General features: G+C 42.1%; 1 protein-coding gene across 4 annotated transcripts in view; it reads left to right on the forward strand.

Moving 5' to 3' along the window:
• The window catches only part of kansl1b (KAT8 regulatory NSL complex subunit 1b), a 207,654-nt gene that overhangs the window by 93,915 nt on the left and 90,645 nt on the right, over positions 1-23,094 (forward strand). For all 4 annotated transcript variants that reach the window (XM_048614701.1, XM_048614699.1, XM_048614698.1 and 1 more), the window contains one exon: positions 16,666-16,807. In XM_048614701.1, the coding sequence (XP_048470658.1) occupies positions 16,666-16,807 (142 nt within the window). The remainder of the gene's footprint in view (positions 1-16,665; positions 16,808-23,094) is intronic.

A 23,094-nucleotide genomic window follows, 5' to 3' on the forward strand; every position in this document is an offset into this window, starting at 1 on the left:
TTTGTTCTCAGGTTGCGTTGTTGCGATGATCTTAATGCTGGCTTGCACGTTGCCTCAGTTGCTTTTTTCTAGGTGTTTGCACTGGTTGATAAGAGAGGCAGGGTGGCTGGTTCACTTACTAAAAAGTCTCTGACTTATCAGTTAAAAGTCTGCTTGCCACAACTGTTGCAGTAAGGATGACAAGGTTTTCTTCAGGTTCATAGCAATTTTGACTGCACAGAACAGAGATTCTTCTGAGCTGGGGTAGAACTGAACACGTTTCTTTCTGTATCGCGTTCCCAACTCTGGCTGTTGAGGTTACCTGAGAACCAATCAGTTGTTGGCAGGCAGAAAGCTCTGTCATTCATAACTTGGCACTAGTCCATAGACCTGTCAACTTGTATGCAAAAAGCTGCATCCACACACCTACTTGGCTCCAATCTTGTAACTTGTTTGTTGAATAAGGTATCTGTTTTGCTGGTCTATGTAATACACTGAAAAAGAAAACAAATAATTTGAAAAAGAAGATTTGAACCTGCTGTGTATTTGCTACCAGCACCTCTTAGTGCTAAACTAATCTTGACACTTGATACTAACTTGCATCTGCTCAATTTATATACTTTATTTATGAGCATTTTGACTTAGCACAGATTTTTAGTTCAACATAGTTAAACTTGAATCATGGTTTGAATTTTGCAACTTGGATGATTCTGACCAAACGTACAGTGGGCTAGAGACATTATCATACTTGGCTGATGATTCAGATGCATTAGACTTCAATCACTTCAAACTTGCAGCTTTGAAACCGCATCCTGTTCTTGTCCTGTCAATTTGCAATCTTCATATTTTGATCATGTGTTAATGCCAATGCTTGTATTATCCTGAGAATAGAGATGCCATGGACATAAACGATTTGGATGAGAACTTAAGGGCATGATTAGTAAGTTTGCTGATGACACCTAGATTGGTGATATAATGGACAGTGAAGAAGGTTATTTGGGAATGCAGCGAGATTTTGACAAACTGAGCCAGTGGGTTGAGGAATGGCAGGTGGAGTTTAATTTAAATAAATGTAAGGTGTTGCATTTTGGTAAGTCAGTCTAGGGCAGGACTTAGACTGTCGATGGTAGGGCCTTAGGGAGTGTTATAGTACAAAGCGATCTAGGAGTACAAATTCATAGTTCCTTGAAAGTGGAATCACAGTCAGAGTGGTGAACAAAGCTTCAGGCATGTTTGCTTTCATTGGTCAGAGCATTGTGTATAAGGGTTGAGATGAGACTAAAACAAGAGGGCATAGGTTTAAGGTGAGAGGGGAGAGATACAAAAGGTTCTGGAGGGGCAGTTTATCTTTTCATACACAGGGTGGTGAGCCTCTGGAATGGGCTGCCAGAGGAGGCGAGTACAATTTTGTCATTTAAGAAACATTTGGATAGAGACAAGAACAAAATATGGAGAGATATGGACCAAACACAGGCAAATGCAGCGAGATTGTGAAAACGAGGTGGCATGGACAAGTTGGGTTGAAGGGCCTGTTTCCATGGTGTAAACCCTCTCTGACTCTAAGGATCCTACTGTAATCTTGTTGAATTGCAGGTTATCCTTCAAAAACATTAAAAGGTATCAGATCAGCCATCACCTACTTTGGTGATATTGTAACATGCCTCCTTCCCCTTCTATTTCTTTTTCAATTCTGTCATGAGACATGGGTGTCGCTGGCTGGCCAGCCACCATTTATTGCTGTCCCTATTTGCCCTTGAGAAGGTAATGGATCACTCTTTTAACACTGCAGTCCATGTGCTGTAGGTTGACTCTTAGCGCTCTGCGGGTGGGAATTCCAAAATTTTGAGCCAGTGACAGTGCCAGAACAGTGATATACTTTCTAAGTCAGGATGGTTAGTGGCTTAAAAGGGAGCTTTCAGGTGGTGGTGTTCCCATGTATTTGCTGCCCTTGTCCTTGTAGATGAAAGTAGCTACGGGTTGGAAGGTGCTGTCCATGGATCTTTGGAGAGTTTCTGCAGTGCATCTTGTAGATAGTATGCATTGCTACCGAGCATTGGTGGTGGAGGGAGTGGGTGCTTGTGGATGTGGTGCCAGTCAAGCAGGCTGCTTTGTCCTGGACTGTGTCAAGCTTCTTGAGTGTTGTTGGAGGCAGGTGGGGAATATTCCATCATATTCCTGACTTGTGCCTTGTAGATGGTGGGCAGCCTTTGGGGAGTCAAGAGGTGAGTTAATGCCCATAGTATTCTTTACTTCTGACTTCCTCTTGCAGCCACTGTTTATGTAGCGAGTCCAGTTGAGTTTCTGCTCAGTTTTAATCCCCAGAATGTTGATAGTGGAGGATTCAGTGGTCTAACACCCATGAATGTTGTGAAGCAGTGGTTAGATTGTCTGTGTCTCCTGTTGGAAACAGTCATTGCCTGATATTTGTGCCATGTGAATGTTACTTGCCCCTTGTCAGCTCAAGCCTGGATGTTGTCCGGATCTTAATTCCCATTCTATCCCCACTACCATCCATTTGCTAATGAATGGCAGACCAGGCTCGAAGGGGAGAAAGGCCTGTTCCTGCTCCTATTTTCTATGTTTCTGTATCATCTTGTTACAGTAGTGGTGACTGCAAACAGATGTGATGAGCTGAAGGCCTATTTTGTACTGCATGATTCTGAGATTATGGCAGGCATATGCACACTGTCTTTATAAGGTCCACAACTCAACACAAGAATGGTGATTAGTGCAAATGGAATAGTTTCAGCGATCTTTATACTATTCAGGTGAATAGATTAGTTCCTGATCTTGCTAGCCACAAGTGGGTAGACAGAATTGTGTGGAAAAACCCGTATTGGCAGCTTTGATTCCTGTCGGTATCTGACTGTTAATAGGAATATTTGTGGCGACAGTATGCATTGATCTCACCATTCTCTGTTCAACTGAAGCAAAATATCTCTACTTGTAGATTCAAATCACCTTGCAATAAAAGGACAACTTTGCATTTGACTTCTTAATTGATTGATTGACAAATATAGATAGGAAAAACCAAAGCAGAGAACTATGGATGCTGGAAATAAGAAATAAAAACTGAAGTTGATGGAAAAATTTAGGAGGTTTGATAAGAGTTTCATATCCAGTGACCCTTCAGAACGTCAGATAGATAGGAACATAGGTTATTAAAGTGGAGATGAATCTGCAACGAGATAGAGATTATATGAGTGGACAAAAATGTGGCAGTTAGGAAGTAATTTAGGAAAATGTGCACTTGTCCACTTTGACAGCAAGAGAAAAGCAGCATATGATTTCAGTTGTAGAACTCTGAAATATAGAGGGATGTACATGTCCTGGGATGTGAATCATGGTAAATTAGTATATAGATGCAACAATCAATTAAGAAGTCAAGTGCAAAGTTGTCCTTTTATTGCAAGGTGATTTGAATCTACAAGTAGAGATATTTTGCTTCAGTTGAACAGAGAATGGTGAGATCAAATCTGGACTACAATCTTGATATTGAGACTAATTCTAGCATTTGCATTTACCCCTTAAATCAATGCTAACTTAAGAAAGATCTGGGATCAGATTTGGTCCATGTAGCTCAATACCACGTTGATTGTTCATTTATTCCATAGCAGTGAGAGCTCAGAGTTGAATTTGTCTGAGAACAGACAGAAATTTATTTTTGACATGATAATGGAGCATGTTGTGGAATTGCAGCAAATATATTTGCATAGGATAATGTCAAACAACCACAGTCAAGATGGAGGCCAAGAACTTGAGAAGGAAGGAAACACTGCAAGGTAAACAGAAATACTAGCTTCAGCTCGAGTGTATGCTTAAATATGCAGAGCTAAAATTATCAAATCAGAGCCCAATCATTTTTGAATGCTGAGGAACTTAGATGTTCCTGAAGGATCTACAGTTTGTGGGAAGGGACAAGCAGAAGATAAAATGGGGACTTTTGAAGAGATTTTGGATTCAACTTGAAAGTAATTGTGCCATTAGTTTATTAATGGCCTCTAATGGTAGAAAACAGAACTGCAATATTTATAACGTGAAGTACCCCTCAGGCCCATAGTCTCCCTCCCAGGCGCACCAACACATAGGTTAGCCAAGGAATTACAACAAAGCCTAAAGCACCTCAGTCAGCAAGTCATCACACTCAATCCACTCAACCCAAGAGTTCCTCAAATCCCTCAGTGACATAAGAATAGACGAGGACGAGACCATGGTGTCCTTTGACGTCACTGCTGTATTCACATCGATTGACATACCACTGGCAAGAGAAACCCTAGCACCACTACTAAAAGAACGAGATCCGAGTGACACCATCTCCACAGACAACATGCTGAAATTACTGGACCCATGCCTCACGATCCACTTTACCTTTAATGGCCAAATCTGTGAACAAATCAATGGGACACCCATGGGGTCACCTATTTCCGGACTAATTGCAGAAGCGGTGATGCAGAGACTTGAAAGCATGGCCTTTCCGAAGATCCAACCTAAACTATGGATCCTAACACTAAACTATGAATGACACTTTCATCATCAAACGGATTAAACTAGAGGAGACGCATCAACTCATAAACAACACTCTCACCAGCATCAAATTCACCAGGGAAGAAGAAAAGAACAAACAGCTCCTGTTCCTGGACGTCATGGTAGAATGCAGGGCCAATGGGGAATTTCTGACGAAGGAACACAGAAAGGCCACACACATGGATCAAGTCCTGAATTTCAACAGTAACCACCCAAACACACTCAAACTAAGTTGCGTGAAAACACTATTTAAATGAGCGACAACTCACTGCCGTGACCCGGAACTACGCCAAATCGAAGAAGAATGCCTCTACCAAGTGTTTAAGGCCAACTGATACCCGAACAACTGGGTTCGACGATGCCAATCACACAAACAACAACAGGAAGTTACAGTACGCCTTGACACACTCGCCACATTACCGTACATCAAGAACATATCTGAACTGATCACAAGATTCCTACAACCATTGGGTATCAGAGTGGCATACAAACCTACGTTGACCCTACGCCAACTGCTAAGTCGATTCAAAGATCCCTTACTCACTATGGACAGAACCAACGAGATATACAAGATTCCATGCAAGGATTGCAACAGACATTACGATGGACAGACAGGAAGGAAACTGGCCACAAGAATACATGAACACCAACGAGCAACAAAAAGACACGACCAATACTCACTCGTCTCCATTCACACAAATAAGGAAAACCACCAGTTCGATTGGGACAATGTCGGGATCCTAGGACAAGCCAAACAGAGACAAGCATGGGAATTTCTAGAGGCCTGGTTCTCCACCAAGAAGGCCATCAATAAACACAGAATTAGACCTTTTATATACACCACTGCGAAGAAATACCGGAAATGAGGTAATCAACTCCAACAGACTCCAGGGTTTAAATACCAGATGGGCAAATGCAACAGCGCTTCATCGGAGGCTGCACTGAGCAGGGTAATGAAACATCTGCGAACTAACAAACTAGCTTGGCGAGCAAACCAACCACAGCATTCATAACCCGAGCTACAAATCTACTCAAAACCTTAGACCTTGCCATTGAATATAGAAGTCCTGCCCTGATTTACCTTTCCAAAATGCAGCACCTTGTATTTATCTAAGTTAAACTCCATCTGCCACCTGTCAGCCCATTTGGCCCATCTGATCAACATCCCGTGGTACTGTGAAGTAACCTTCTTTGCTGTCCACTATACCTCCAATTTTGGTGCCATCTGCAAACTGACTAAGCATACCTCCTATGTTCGCATCCAAATCATTTACATAAATGATGAAAAGCAGTGCATCCAGCACCAATCCTTGTGGCACACCGCTTGTCACAGACCTCCAGTCTGAAAAGCAAACCTCCACCGTCACCCTTTATCTTCTACCTTCAAGCCAGTTCTGTGTCCACGTGGCTAGTTCTCCCTGTATTCCATGTGATCTAACCTTGTTAACCAGCCTGCCATGCGAACTTTGTCAAACATCTTACTGGAGTCCATTTGGACAACGTACATCACTATGCCTTCATCAATACTTTGTCACTTCTTCAAAAAACTCAATCAAATTAGTGAGTCATGATCTGCTATGCATAAAGCCATGTTGACTCTCCCTAAATTGTCTTTACCATTCCAAGTACATGTAAATTCTTTCCCTTTAGGGTTCCCTGTAACAACTTGCCCACCATCAATGTCAGGCTGACCGGTCTATAATTCCCTGGCTTTTCCTTACCACCTTTCTTAAATAGTGGCACCATGTTAGCCAACCTCCAGTCTTCTGGCACCTCACATGTGGCTATCATTGATACAAATATCTCAGCAAGGGGTCCAGCAATCGCACCCCTAGCTTTTCAGAGTTCCGGGGTACACCTGATCAGGTCCTGGGGATTTATCCACCTTCATGCATTTTAAGACGTCCAGCACCACCATTTCTGTAATGTGGACATTTTTTTCAAGGTGTTGCTATTTATTTCCCCACATTCTCTACCTTCTGTGTCCTTCTCCCCAGTAAACCGATGCAAAATACTTGTTCAGTATCTTCTCCATCTCCAGTGGTTCGACACACAGATGGTGGGATTACAAATTCTGAGAAAAATACAGCAGAGATTGGGGGGGTGGGGGGCAATGGATAAATAGTGGGGATTAGGAAGTAGGGAGAACCAGGAATGTGGAATAAGGGGAGTAGGACTGAAGAGGTGGAACAGAAGAAGGATATCCAAGAGGATGAAGCTGTTCCAGTACAGTTACAACACTGATATCTACCCGACAATGTGGAAAATTGCCCAAGTGTGTCCTGTACATAAAAAGCAGGACAAATGCAACCCGGCCAATTACTGTCCCATCAGTCTTCTCTCGATCATCAGTAAAGTGATGGAAGGTGTCATCAACAGTGCTTTCAAGCAGCACCTGCTCAGAAATAACCTGCTCAGTGATGCCCAGCTTGGGTTCTGCCAGGGCCACTCACCTCCTGACCTCATTACAGTCTTGGTTTAAATATGGACAAAAGAGCTGAATTCCAGAGGTGAGGTGAGAGTGACAGCCCTTAATATCAAGGCTGCACTCGACCGAGTGTGGCATCAAGGAGCCCTAGCAAAACTGGACTCAATGGGTATCGGGGGCAAATGCTCCGGTAGTTGGAGTCATACCTGACACATAGGAAGATGGTCGTGGTTGTGGGAGGTCAATCATCTCAGCTCCAGGACATCTCTGCAGGAGTTCCTCGGGGTAGTGTTCTAGGCCCAACCATCTTCAGCTGCTTCATCAATGACCTTCCCTCCATCGTAAGGTCAGAAGTGGGGATGTTCGCCGATGATTGCATAATGTTCAGCACCATTCATGACTCCTCAGATACTGAAGCAGTCCATGTTCACGTGCAGCAAGATCTGGACAGTATCCAGGCATGGGCTGTCAAGTGGCAAATGACGTTCACACCACACAAATGCCAGGCTATGACAATCACTAATAAGAGACAATCTAACCACCACCCCTTGACATTCAATGGCGTTACCATCACTGAATCCCCCACTATCAACATCCTGGGGGTTACCATTGAAACTCAACTGGACTCACCACATTAACAGAGTAACTACAAGAGCAGACCAGAAGCTTATAATAGTGTGGTGAGTAACTCATCTCCTGACTCCAAAGCCTGTCCACCATCTACAAGGCACAAGTCAGGAGTGTGGTGGAATACTCCCTACTTGCCTGGATGAGTGCAGCCCCAACAACATTCAAGAAGCTTGACACCATCCAAGACAAAGCAGCCCACTTGATTGGCACTACATCCACAAGCATTCACTCCCTCCACCACTCAGTAGCAGTAGTGTGTACTATCTACAAGATGCACTGCAGAAATTCACCAAAGATCCTCAGACAGCACCTCCCAAACCCACGACCACTTCCATCTCGGAGGACAAGGGCAGCAGACATATGGGAGCACCACCACCTCCGAGTTCCCCTCCAAGTCACTCACCATCCTGACTTGGAAATATATCGCTGTTCCTTCACTGTCGCTGGATCAAAATCCTAGAATTCCCTCCCTAATAGCATTGTGGATCAACCCACAGCAGGAGGAATGCAGTGGTTCAAGAAGGCATCTCACCACCACCTTCTCAAGGGCAAGTAGGGATGCGTAAGAAATCCTGGCAGCCTGTGATGCCTACATCCCACAAAATGAATTAAAAAAAGAGTGCTTTGGATGCTCGTGCAGATGGACTCTGAGAATGCCTCAGGAATGCATGCAGAGACAGAAAGTGAAGTAGGCATAGGAGGGATTATGACAATGTACGACAGATGGATGGATGCACTGTAGGAGCAGGGGTTATGAATTAAAAGTTTGTTTTCACTGATTTGGGGACAAAGCATTTTCTTGTGGGCTTGAGAAAAGCATTTGAGAAGATGTGCTCATAACTGGGAATGCTTTCATTTGTGACTTAGTGACCCCAAAAACATGCTGGTTGCAGCCCACTGTTCTGGTAGTGACCCTTTTTGGTATTCTGTTTGCTGTCCTGTGCTTTCAGGGCATCTACATGGAGTATCAATGTACAAAACTGAACTGACAGAAAATTGTTGATTGTGACATGAAAATTGATACTGGCATCGATTGTGAGGAGGATAGTCTCAGCAGTCTCATTGATCGTTTGTTAAATTGGGCAGGACAGTGCTAGGAATTTAATCCTGATATGTCTTAAGTGATGCATTTTGGGAGGCATACTAAGGTGAAAAATATGCACATTGAATTATATGTCCCTCAGGAGTACTGATGCACAAAGGGGTCTTGATGTTTCCTGAAAGTGTCAGCATGGGTAGACAGGGTGGTGAAGGAAACATTGTGGGATGTTTGCCTCCATAAACCAGGGCATAGAACGTAGGAGCAAGGAAGCCTTGTTACAATTTGATAAAATATTGGTTAGGCCGCAGATGGAATACTGTGTGCAGTGCTAATCACACCATCGGAAGGACATGATTGCGCTGGAAGGTGCAGAGGAAATTCACAAGGATTTTGCCTGAGATGGAAAAACTCAGTTATGAGTACAGACTGTGTTTGTCCTCTTTGGAGCAGAGGATCTGAATGAGGTGTACAAAATTGAGAGAAATAGGGGACATTGTTAGAATCTTCTCCCCATGGCAAATGTGCCCAAGACCAGAGGGCACAAATTTAAGGTGAAGAGGAAATAGCTTAGAGGCGATCTGAAGGTTAATATTTTCACCCAAAGGGTGGTAGCTGTATGGAAGGTGCTGCCTGAGAGAATAGTTAACGCAGATACTCTATCAACATTCAAGAAGTGTCTGGATGAGTACTTAAAATGTCAGGCCATAGTAGGCGATGGACCAAGTGCAGGTAAACAGGATTATGACAGTTTGGTGTCTGTTGGTCAGCATAGACGTGATGTGCCATGAAGATGCTGTATGAGTCTAAAATAAAACTAAGAACTGCAGATAGAGTCATAGACCTTTGGCCCAACTCATCCATGCTGACCAGATTTCCTAAACTGAACTAGCCCCGTTTGCTTGTGTTTGGCCCATAACCCTCTAAACCTTTCCTGTCCAAGTACTTGTCCAAATGTCTTTTAAATATTGTAATTGTATTCACCTCTACCACTTCCACTGCAGCTCGTTCTGTATACACACGATCTTCTGTGTGAAAATGTTGCCCCTCAAGTCCCTTTTAAATCTTTCCCCTCTCACCTTAAACCTATGACCTCAAGTTTTGGACTTACCTACCCTGGGGAAAAGACCATGACAATTCACCTTACCTGTGCTCCTCATGATTTTATAAACCTCTGTAAGATCACCCCTTAGCCTCCTACACTAACTGTGCCTGGATTCCATGTGATCTTTTCTTACTGACCTGTCTATGATACAGAACCATGTCGAAGGTCTTGGTAAATATACAAGTAGAATAGAATCTCTTTTGATCCTCCGTTACTGTATCTGCCAAAGCTATGTCATATCCTCTTTGCCCTCTCCTTATTTCCTTCTTAATTGTACTCCTACACCGCCTATACTCCTCATGGTATACACTTGATCCTAGATGCCTGTACATGACGTGCTGTCTCCTTTTTCTAGTCATCCAGTGTTCCCTACTCCTACCAGCCTTGCCCTTCACACCAGCAGGAACATGCTGTCCCTGAGCTCTCGTTATCTCGTCTAAAAGAGTTTCCCACTTACCTAGAAGTCCTTTTACCTGTGAACAGCCTCCCCTAGTCAACTTCTAAACATTCCTGTCTAATACCATCAAAATTGGCCTTGCCCCAATTTAGAACTTTTAATTTGTTAACCAGACCTATCTTTTTCCGTAACTATTTTAAAACTAACAGAGTTAAGGTCATTGGTCCCAAAGTGCTCCCCCACTAGCACCTCCAGTCACTTGCCCTGCCTTCTTTCCCAAGAGGTATTGGAAATATGAAACAAAAGTAGAAAATGGAAACTCGGGAGGTATGGAAGCATTTGTGAAGAGAACAATACAATTAATGTTAGGACCACAGTGACCATTCGTCAGAACTGTTAGTTCACTCTTGCTCTCCTGGGTCAAAAGACGATAGTGCACCAAGTCATAGAGTTGCTTGATTTTGAAAATGACATACTGGTATTCCATATGAAAATATACTTACAGCATCAAATAGGCATACTCTTAGATATGTGAAGTTTGGTTTGATCACCAGTACCAAGAAGACTGTAATATTCCAGTACGTTCCCGTGCTGCCATGTATTGACAGTGTGATGATGTAGGTTGTTGTTGGTTTTGCATATCTGGGTTCCGCAATAACCAGCAACATGTTGCTTGGTGCTGACGTCAGCGTGGGGTGGTGTGTGGGTGACGCTAGCTAGGTTGGTATTTGTTGGCTGTTCCCATTGTGAGAAGGGCTGATGAGCCACTGCCGTGAATTACTGCAGTCCTTATGGTGAAGTAAAATGCACAGTTCTTTAAGGAAAGCAGTTTGAGGATTTTGGCCCTGGAACAGGAATGTAGTTCGGGGAACATTTCCCTTGTCTCATGCAGTAGAGTTTGTGGGTTTAGAAGATGCTGTTGAAGGAGCATTGTTGAGTCCAGTGTATCTTGGTGTACACTGCTGCAACAATGGTGGTGAAGGGAGTGAACATTGAAGGTGGTAAATCAGTGCCAATCAAATGGATTCCTTTACCTTTTAATGGTGTTTTTCTGTTCCTGTACCATATGATTTGGGCTCCAAATAAAATTGGTAGTTTTCCAATCAGCTTATAGTGCAGCTTGTTTATATAATCAGAAAAATTACTTGCCAGAAAAATTACTTGCAAATAAATTGTCAGTGTTTAAGGTCTTGTGATGCAGTGGCCTACCTCTGGAACTGAAGGTCTGGATTATGTCCCACTTCAGAATGTGATGACAACAGAAGTGTCATTAACACATCCAAGCAGATTGTTACATATGTATTTAGAAAAATTAGTTGCTAACTTGAACACTGGAGTTGTCTACTCTTGATCCCTTTCCCCTATTCGAATATTTATTTAGTTCCCTTGTTATATGCTTGCTTTGTACAGGATGAAACAGTTCATGTTGTCATGACCATCAATATGAAACTCTTTCCACCTTCCCTCTTTGTTGTAAAATATATCACTTGTAGATAATCCTATAACTCATGAGAAAGTGACCGGTTGTTCCTACGTAGTCACATGGCCAGAACTCCATCCCTTTGCCTTGCACTTTGTTGCTCCACATCAAAAGGCACTGCCTCATTGTGCTATGTTCACTCTGTTTACAGAGTAGAATTGATGTACTCCACTGTGCAAAGTTTACATGCCGCAAAGCTGCATGACAGTTGCTAAAGCATTTCGTCTCTCACTTGCCAAACAACAAATGCCAGAATGCCAAGTTTCAAACAATAACAACGCTTTTATCCAACAGGAGAAAAAGACTTTGGGTAGAAGTTGACTGTGGCCTAGCCTTTGCTGTTGGAGAAATTTACTGCTCAGTTTCTGGAGATGTAAAATGCAACAGCTGTGTGGATGGGCTGAAAGCTTTGCCTGTCTGTTATCAGAGCAGAAAGGTGGACAGTTGGAAGCATCACTGATGACAGTTGTCTCATGTTGCCACCAGAGGATAGGGATTTCGAACCACCTTCCGCTCCAGCTCAGCAACATTGTTCCATCATTTTGTGTGTAGCTTTTGGAAAGTAGGGTATAAAAGTGATATAAAAGTAAAATTCAGAAAGCTGGATTTGTTTAGTATCAGGAAGAGTGGCGTGGAACTCTATTGTCTGGAGTCATGCCTAACCAGCTTCAGGACGTCTCTTTTTTTGCAGTTCCTGAAGACCTTGTGATGGGTCCAACCATTTCACCTGCTTCATCGATTGCCTTCCCTTCACCATATGGTCTGCAATGGGGGATGTATACTGATAGTGCACAATTTAGCACCATTTGCAACTTCTTGGATTCTGATGCAGCCTCCTTCATCCAGCAAGAGCTGGATAACATACAGGCAGGGGATGACATAGCAAGAAATATCCATGTCATGTAAGTGCCAGGCATTGACATTGTCCAACAAAGGAGAATCCAACCATTATCTCTTGATTTTCAGTGACGTTTCCATTACTGAAATCCCCAGCTATTAACATCATGGGAGCTGCCATTGACGAAAAACCAAACTAGACCAGCTGTATACACGCTGTGGCCAGAAGAGCAGGCTGGAGACCAAGAATTCTGCAGCAAAAAAAAAACTCATTTCTTGTCCTTCATCCATGAAGCACATATCAGGAATGATTGGATGCTCCAGTGCCACCAGCAAGGGCAACAGATATATTGGAGCACCACCACATGCATGCTCCCTTCTGAACCACGCCACCTTGACTTGGAGCTATGTCACTGTTCATTCATTGTTGATAAAACTATTGGGATCACACTTTGAAGCAAGCAGTATAAAAGCAGAGGCAAATATTATCACGTATAACTGGCTAAGTCACTGATAGAACACTGTGACCAGTTTGAGTCCCAACCTTAGAAAGCCTCAATTTGGACTAATAAACGTGCACCATACATGTTTTAATTATGATACAAGTCCAGAGAAATTGTGGCTATTTTCAGTAAACCACATAAAGGTTATCAGAAGATCTATTAGTTATTAAAGATTATTGTATCTTTTAACTGGGACACTTTAAGGTTAACTCCTTCAGTGATTTAATTGCCTACCCCTTAATTTTTTTTACTTCAAGTGCTTTTTTGAAGACTCTCATCAAGAATGTGTGCTGACCAGCTTTGATTGGTATCCAGTACCCTGACCAGTAAACTTTACAATGCTTTTGGATTAATTAGATTCTTGGATTTGTTCTGAGTCATATTCCTGAATAGATATCTTCAACCATTCTCGTGTGGTATACGTGTACAGAAACCTGTTCCTTTAGAGAAAAAACATATGAGAACAATTTGCCTGGCTACTGTCACATCACTTCTGGTGTCTTGAACAAAATAGGGAACGGATAACCTGTTTTCATACTGTAGGAAATCAATGACACATGCTGAAGAAAATATGCTATCATTTCAGAATTGTTTTCTTCTATCAAATGGTTATCTATGTGTACAGGATGTGTATTGTGTGTGAAGCATTTTAGCATCCTGACTGGTGGCACAAGGAACTGAGTTTCTGTGCTGTTACTATCTTTATTAAAATTAGCAATGTGACAAAGACATCTCTCAGTTGTGTACATTTTCTAGTGTTAGTGTTGTTTTCTGTCCTCAAGTTAATAATACGGTATTTGTAAATGGGACTTTCGCTGATGTTCCTTTTTATTTCGAAGGCATTTTGATCAAATTGAAATGCTGAGTCTGTGATTTACCTCTTCTGAAATTTAGGGTCTTCACCTATGGAATTGACTGTCACCAAATGCAACTGGAATTTGATCACTCTCTGATAAAGCGGGAAATGATGTGAGGCAAGGGGCAGCATGGTAGCTCAGTGGTTAACACTGCTGGCTCACAGCGTCAGGGACCTGGGTTCGATTCTACCCTTGGGCCGCTGACTGTGTGGAGTTTGCACATTCTCCCCGTGTCTGTGTGGGATTCCTCCTGGTACTCCAGTTTCCTCCCACAGTCCAAAGATGTGCAGGCTAGGGCATTTTATGCAAGAAGGATGCAGCAGGAAAATTCAAGCACAAAGAACTAACGTCTTGTTTAGTGAACGATACTCGTTTATGTTTGCTTAAATATATATAAACATATATTATGCTAAATTGCCCATGGTGTTCAGAGATGTGTAGGCTAGGTGGATTATAGAGGGATGAGTCTGGGTGGGATGCTCTGAGGGTTGGTGTGGACTTGTTGGGCCGAAGGACCTATTTCCACACTGTAAGGATTCTATGTCTAATTGCAAAACTGAAAGGGGTGTAAAGTGCTGCAAGGAAAATTTTGTCTAGAATGAGCTGTAATACCTTTCTGTTCTGACTTTTCTATGTCTCAGCATCACACGTTTTAGGAGTACGTAGTGGCTCACAACATAATGTCCATTAGGTACAAGTATTTGACATCTTTTCATGCCTGAAAATGATTTGCACCTCTCAGAGGTGTGGCTGAGATCCAAGAGTTTGCTTTATAATCTATCAACATAAATGAGTATCGCTCACTAGCAAGACGTTAGTTCTTTGTGCTTGAATTTTCCTGCTGCCTCCTTATTACATAAAATGCCCTTCTGAATGATGATCAGTTAGAAGTAAAAATGCTGGCTGAACCAGAGATCTTGCATCCCATAAACAAATTAAAAGACAAATTGAACAGAGTTATAACTTAGTTTTTAAATAGCTAACATAGCTAATAGCCCAAAAGGAGGCCATCCTTATTGGAGCTGTCTGACAGAGCAGTCTACCTCATCCAATTCCCTTGTCCTTTCCTTCTAAAGTATAACTGTTTTCACACTCTTCCATGTGCTTGTTAAATGTTGTTATGGATTCTGCTTCCGCTGTAAATGCAAAGCGCTCCATGTATTTTATTTGAAACATAAACTGGAATATAAGAGTTTGGACTGCTATTTTGCAGAGAATAAATTTAATTTTTTAATGACTCCAAGCAAAAGTGAAATTGTATGGTGTTCACTCATAGGTTAAAAAAGAGCATGTAACTGTTGGAGAAGCTTGATTTGATATTTTTGAGAGACTAGCTGACATCAGGTACCTATGGGTTTGAGAGAAAAAAAAACTGTACTTCAGTTTTTGAGTTGGTTTTGAGTAACAGTATTCTTAAAGAACGGTCAAGAGTGCAGTAGACTTCCAAAGCCTGCAAGCAAACCAGATCTTACTCCCTGTTCCTCTGAGAATGGAAGAAATCAGCACTAAAAGACTTTGAGTTAGAAGTTCTTCTTTTCAAGCAAAAAGTCCAGATCCCACTGACCAGCCGACAAATTAAGGGTCATTGCAGTTGGTGAACGCACTATTGCCAGCAAAATGTGTAAAAGTCCCCTCATTCCACCCTCGTGTTTGAACTCTTGATTCACAACATTGATTCTTTTGGCAATACACCCCTGAAATTTCGGCAAAACTATTTGTCTTGTGTGTTGTATCTGGAAGTAAATGTGTTCTGGTTTGCATTTTAAAGACATATAATTACAGTTTACACATTAGTACTTAATAATCTATTTTGCTACATGGAAAAGACAAGCTTGTGATGATTAATGAAACTAGGTGCGGGTTTGTTTATATCTTAGTGGTTACAGTCAGGTAGTTTTGCTATTTTAATCTTTAAATTGGTTATATTTATATTTGTAACAACCCATATGGAATAATGAGAGTTGATTTGCAATGTGTTTTTACCATCAGGGTCAAAACTTTTGGTATGACAGTCCACTTGCAAATATCTCCAGTCAAGTGCTGCTCCCATCTCTGTCTTTGTCCTTGTTGGTGAAATCTTAAATTGATGCTTTATAATTATTGATTCACCAACTGTTGGAAATAGTTTTTCTCCTATTTAACATATCAATACCTCTCAATCTTTAATAACCAGTAGATCTTCTGATAATCTTTTTTGGAGTTGTATCATAATTAAAAGATGTATGGTGCATGTCTGTTGGTCCAGATTGAGGCTTTCTGAGGTTGGGACTCAAACTGGTCACTGTGTTTTATCAGTGACTTAGCCAGTGATGTGTGATAACATTTGCCTGTGCTTTTATACTGCTTGCTTCAAAGTGTGATCCCAATAGGGTATTCTTTTATAGTTTTATCAACTAATTCTGTCACTTTTCAAGTCTTTTATGTCTTTGGCCTTCCTGCTTTTTCAAATTTTGCTGCATTGTGGACATTCTGTCCATTCATGCCAAAATATTCCCTTCAGCACTAAACTTCATTCAATTCCTATCTGTCAGTTTGCTGAGTGTTATCTCTCTTAATTTCTGTCATCTGAAATATTCCCTGTATCTTGGTCAAGATCGTTTTGGATTGGTAATCTGGTGTATCTTTTGGAGCATTCCATTCCAGGAAAGAGGAACAACATAGTTTGATGAAGTTGGGCTAGAGGGAAAAGACAACCAGTGCAGATTCAACAGGCCAAACATTCACCTCTGGTTCAATTATTTAGTGTGCTTCTTGGATTATGGATATTTGATGCTGAGAAACTTTGGTGCTATGTGCCACTTAAATGTGGAGTATTTCCTAATCCTTTGCACCTGCCTGATATATGCTATCTATTGTATTTATTTCTTATTTATTTTCCTATTTCAGTTGGCAACGTCCAGAATGGCGATGGGCAATTGAACGGGCTGCTATTGTGAGTCGTTGGAACTGGCTGCAGGCTCACGTATCCGATTTAGAGTATCGCATCCGCCAACAGACAGACATTTATCGACAAATCCGTGCCAATAAGGTCAGTACACAGCAAAGAACTAATTGTTGTGTGTATAAGGAGTTTTTCAAATTCCCTAACTTTCTGAGATGCTCTGCAAATGTGTACAGTTCCGAGTGTAGAACCTTTCAGATTTATTAAAATTGATCAATATGTTTCCAGACTAACAAGGAAAAAGGCATAGTAATACTTGAGAAATAGTAATTATTATGTGCTCAATTCTCAAGTAATTATGAAAAACCACCAACATTTTTGTGTACTTTAACTGGATCAGACTAATTTCATTGAACTATCTGACCCAGGTGAACTAGAGTCCAAGATTGGTATGCAAAATGGTGAAAGCTTTCAAAATTGTGGCACAGGGGATAAAATTAGCATGTTACTATACTAATTTTGGTTTCCCTAATAACTAAAGAGATAGAGATTAAAATGAAGCAGACAAAGTTTGTATGATGAATGACAGGTCTCAATACCGTTAAGAATCAATTTAGAATCCTGAAAGAAAATCAAAAATGTTTGTGGTTGAGCAATCTAAGTTTGAGAATAGAACATAAATGAGAACCTGGAAGTATTTATTTATGAATATGCAAAAACTGAAAGATGAACCAAAAAAAGTGGTAAAAACAGTTATGGACTGAAAGGAAAAATTGAAGCAGAGATAATGGATGAACTAAAGAATTAATATTTTGTCTGTCTTCATTTAAGATAAGGCAGTTGTGTCATAGTAAAAGAGCTGGTGGTATTGGAGAGACAATGATTTTTTCGATACTTGAATGCTTGGCAGTCTTCCAAGCTGAAAGGCCACAAAGTGCATCATAGTTTGTGTAATGATTGGAACCAGGCAGATCTCATTGATCTTTGATTCAGATTGTTAACCTGGGCCAATCAGGGAGCCCTTTGTGATCGATATAAACTGGAGATTCAGAATCTCCTCACTTCTGGGACTGACTCTGAGCTGACTGGCCATAGCCAATGTACTGTGCGTGTGTAAATAAAAGGTGACTTGGTAATGGGATACTGGCCTCTGCAGTTATTTCAGTGGCAACCAGCAGGAAATTGGAGTATTTTCTAAAATTGAATGATATTTGGCACACAAGGACAGCTCCATACCATTCATTGACCAGTTATCTGGTGGAAAGAGCAGCCTAAGCATTGAAGGCAAGCTTAAAGAAGCAGCCAGCAGTGTCACTCGATACCAAACTGTCTGGGTTCCTGTTCAATGATAAGACCACCCCTCAAGCAACTACAGGGATAGCTCCAGCAGAGTTGCTGATGGAAGACTGTACCAGGTTAAATCTGATCCTCGGACTTAGATGGAAGGGGCTGTTGGGTTGGGGAGGGTTGGTGGTAAGATGGCAGCAAGAACACCAGTGCCGGCCAAGTGCTTCCTTCAAGTGAGAGAGAGAGATTATTTCAGAGGATGAAGTTTGATGCCGGAGCCACAGAAATGCCCCTATATGAGTGCTAGGTGAGGTTGACACGAGGCCAGGTTCTGTGACTTACAAAGTTCAGATAGTTGAGGCGGTCCTGAATGACCATTTAAAAGCTGCTACCTCAGAAGCCAGGTAGGAACAAAACATACCTAGCTCCTCAGAACAGCCAGAAGATCAGTCAGAAACCGTGGGTTCTCCCCCTCCATCTAGTGTCGAAGAAACCTCAGAGCCTGAGATGGGTGCAGCTAAATACCGTTAACCACCGGAAGAGACGGGTTACGGTCCAGTATGCGCCGCCCTGCGTCAGAGTCTGAGTCAGAGTCTGAATCAGAGGAACTGGGCCTGGGGCGAAAACGTTGCAGGATAAGCTACAACCGAAAGACCAGTCCTACAAGCCTGGACTTGGGGGTAGGGGTTGTGGGGGTGGTGTTGGAGGGATGCAGTGATTGGAACCAGATAGATCTCTTTGACTGTGAGACCCTTGATTGAATACGTCATGAGTTGCTGAGGGAAGTGAGTGTGAAATGTCCAAGGCTCTGGATGTGAACTTTAAATTATCGCTCGGGTATGACGTGCAAAAGGACTGCAGGATTGCAAATGTTGGCTTTCATTCTTCAGGTTAATCCCTGTTTCAGCTTAACATCGAAGAAATTATGAAAACAGTTGTCTGGACAAAGACCCATTTTATACCAAATGAGAGGAGATGACAGATTGGTTGACCAGTGAACTTTGAGTAGAGGTGTTGCCATGGGTAATGTGCCAGTTAATGATGATTGGCAGTTAAATGTCAGGTTTTATTTAAATTTCAAATCATGCAAGTTGACTCTGATCAGTGCATTGCCGTGATAAAGGAACTAGCAAATGACAGCCATCTATTTTCTTGAACTGCAAGAGATATGTATGTGTATGTATTCTTTCTGCCTGCAAAGAACAGGAATCTATACATTAATCCATGTAGCTTCCAGTGAATAAAGGTGCATTACATTGCAAGCCCAACTGACAACCCTATGTTAGTTGTTGGCAAAATTCGTAGCGCACTCAAGATTATCCTGTAACCTTTTGTCCAATTGCAGAATCATATCCAGTGTTGAACACCGTTTTGAGTTTTAGAAGTGCAGACTGCTTAGGTATAGGGCTGAAAGAATATGCTGTTTGATCTTATCCACTCATCTTTGGAACGTAGGCCTATATTCTTAACATCACACTGACACTGAAACTGTACACCATATTACTGGGTCTAGGCCCGAAACGTCAGCCTCTCTGCTCCTATGATGCTGCTTGGCCTGCTGTGTTCATCCAGCCCTGCACCTTGTTGTCTCACCATATTACTTAGTTGTGTGTTAAACAGAGTGTCTGTTTTTTTTTGGGTTTGATGGCAGCAGCCTGTTAACAGCAAGCACCACTCATGTTGCTACTCTGATCAGATTGTTTCTTGTTGTATGTTGCACAAATTCATGAATAGCCATCACCATTGGTCCTGAAGGGTACTGATCCAACTCTGATTAATCTGGCAGGAGAAAAGTAACTCAAAAGCTTGAGTAACAGTGAAGTGAGCTGTTCTATATTGCTACAGTGCAGGAGTAGCCGTCCTGTATTGCTGCATTCTCCATGGCATTCAGTATCAATCAGTACACTGAATACAAATGTTTATTTTCCACCTTATTACTATTCTTGCAAATGGTCCTTAAGAGTGCAAGATAAAAACCCTAAGAAAAGATAAAACTGTCTTTCTCAGCAAAACCCAGCCCTGTGTTACAAAATGAAAATTTGAAAATGTTAGCAGTAACTAACGTTGCAACGTCCTCCAGGAGCACTTAGACCAAATGCTGTTCCAAGAAGACCACCATCATCCCAGTACCTAAGAAAGCACATGCATCGTGCCTTAATGACTTACCGTCCTGTGCCTCTGACCTTCATAATCATGAAGTGGTTCGAGAGACTGGTCATGGCCCACATGAACTCTAGTCTCCCAGCCTGCCTTGATCCCCTGCAATTTGCCTACTGACGTAACAGGTCCACCAGCAGACGCCATTTCCCTAGCCCTGCACTCATCCCTAGAACATCTAGATAACAACAATACCTATGTCAGACTTCTGCTCATTGACTACAGCTTCATTTTCAACACCATTAACCCCTCCAGACCCATGTCAAAAGTCTGAGGCCTAAGTCTCGGCTGTGCCCTCTGCAACTGGATCCTCAGCTTCCTGTGACTCAGACTGCAATCAGTGAAAATAGACAACTGCACCTCCTCCACAATAACGCTCCACACTGGAATCCCCTAGTGATGCATTCTCAGCCCCCTGTTGTACTCTCTGTACACCCACGAATGTGTTGCCAAATTCCGAATGAACAGTATCTACAAGTTTGCTGGTGTCACCACTGTGGTAGGGAGGATAATAAACAACGGTGAATCAGAATACAGAAAGGAGAAGAAGGCTTGGTGACGTGGTGCAATGATAACAACCTTTCTTTCATTGTCGGCGAAAGGAAAGAACTGATCATTCTTTTCAGAAAGAAAAGAGGAAAACATGCCCCCGTCTGCATCAACGGAGCGGAGGTCGAGAGCGCCAAGTTCCTAGGAGTGATGATAACTGACAGTCTATCCTGGACTTCACACGTAGATGTGCTGATCAAGAAGGCACAACAACACCTCTTCTTCCTCAGGCAGCTCAGGAAATTTGGCATGTCCATAAGAACCCTCACCAGGTGCACCATAGAAGGCATGCTGTCCAGAAGCATAACTGCCTGGTGTGGCAACTGTTCAGCCCAGGACCACAAGAAACTACAGAAGGTTGTATGCACAGTCCAGACCATCATGGAAGTCAACCTCCCATCCATGGACTCCATTTATATGTCTGATTGCAGCAGAAAAGCTGCCAACATCAATAAAGGCGTATCAATGGACTCCCTAACTTCAGATAATGCTGATCTTATTAATGTTGATCTTGCCTAGCACTGTCCTGTGCAGTGTAACTTACATGCCTTACTCTGTCAAAGTGTTTTTTTTTCCACCCTATGATCTGTCCTATAGTGCTTGTAAACAAAGCTTTTCATTGTAATTAGGTACATGTGACAATAAATCAAATCAAATCAAATGGGTAGACAAATTACAGCTGTGTTTTATTGCAGAAAATGAGAGAGTAATGGCTTTTGGTATGAAGACTGAGAGGCCATGTGTAGTTTTGATACAGTAAATGAGGGGAGCTATGATCAAAGGATCAGGATTGAGAGGGCGCAGATTTTGTAATTCACTAAAGAACCACGATAATGGGATGTAAAGTTCATCAAGCAAGTTCTTCCAAGAGTGGTTGGAGAAGATTCAGTTCCAAGGTTCATTTGGGAACTGGAGAAATATGTGACTGGAGAAAGAGCAGGGATATGGGATCAATTGAGTAGAGAGTGAGCAACCTCTTGTATCATCTTGATGCATTGGAACTGGCAATATCTCTGCGTTTTTCCACTCAGATTTTAATAATATGCAAGGAACCATGAAGTAATCCCAGTTACAATGGGACTTAATGGAACTCCAAATTGCTGTAGCTACTATGTTCTAAAATATGTACACAATACAAGTGTGTACAGGATTACAGCATGCTGCACCAGGTCCTGTTGATTGTATTTTTGTACTGATACAGTAACACCAGTGGTTGAACTTGTATTCCATCATTTTAAGGGACATTCAGTATTATGTTTATGTTCTGTAAACTTGGTAGTATGAAGATGTTGGTCTTTCAGGAATGACTTCATTAATAACCGCTGACAGTCAAAAACTAATCCTCCTGTGAATCTTTCAGAAATTGTGCAGTAAAAACTATAAAGAATTCTAAAGTGATTTCAGGACACTGCTGAAGCTGTTACAATAATCTGTTGCTGTTTACATCTGAAACCCCAGTTTGCATCACTGCATTACAATTACTCCCAATTGCACGTGATACTTCATTAGAAACAAACATCTGGCGTATGTGATACATGTCAATAGTTAACTCCATTCTTTGTGTGCTAAACCTATTTTGTATAGAGCGCAGGAAGTGCATTCTTGAACTTGCTGTTCCCACCAACTGTTATGATATACTAGTCTCACTGCTGGACTTGAGTTCTGGGTTGTCACAGTGGGTTTTGTGATAGATTAGTTGAAGTATGATGAGATCCTCAGACAGTTGTATGCAAAGTGGAAACCTATGGAACATAAACATGAATGAAACTTTAATTTCCTAAACCATAGCTCATCAGGCTCCAAGCTGCCAACTGGGCGCTTGCTTGTTCGTGGGTACGTTGTGTCTGTAGGCCAGTGGCATCTTCAGGATGGGGGATCATGACATCCTTCCTAACCACTGCCAGCTGCTTGGGCCATCATTTGATGGGTATCTACTTCTTGGCTGGCTGTTGGGCTTTTGCCTACCCTACCCCTCCCCTTTCTCCTACCAGATGTGGTGTTGATCATTGCATGGTTTGCTGTTGTGCGTCTCTCGCTCGCTTCTCTCTCGTGCGTGCGCACACGCACACTCTCTGTCTAGCTATCTTTTTTTTATAATATCTTTCTATCTAGCTGTTTCTATCTCTAGTAGCGGGTGGCAACTCTTCCTACATTGCTCCACTAGCTTTAGACAGTGATCAGCCACAAGTTGGAACGCTGGGCATTGTAAGTAACCTGAAGAGGGATATGTTGTGGTCACAACTGAGTCATGTACAACGGTCAACAATGTTAAAACTAATTTCGCGACTCTTGATGTTTCACACTGCTCCAAAGGTGAATGGCATTCATGTGGTTCACTGATATAACAAGGTGTAGAGCTGGATGCACACAGCAGGCCAAGCAGCATCAGAGGAGCAGGAAGGCCGACGTTTCGGGCCTAGACCCTTCTTCAGAAAGGGGGG

The sequence above is a fragment of the Rhincodon typus genome, chromosome 30, assembly GCF_021869965.1.
Source record: "Rhincodon typus isolate 14 chromosome 30, sRhiTyp1.1, whole genome shotgun sequence".
Taxonomy (NCBI): Eukaryota; Metazoa; Chordata; class Chondrichthyes; order Orectolobiformes; family Rhincodontidae; genus Rhincodon; species Rhincodon typus.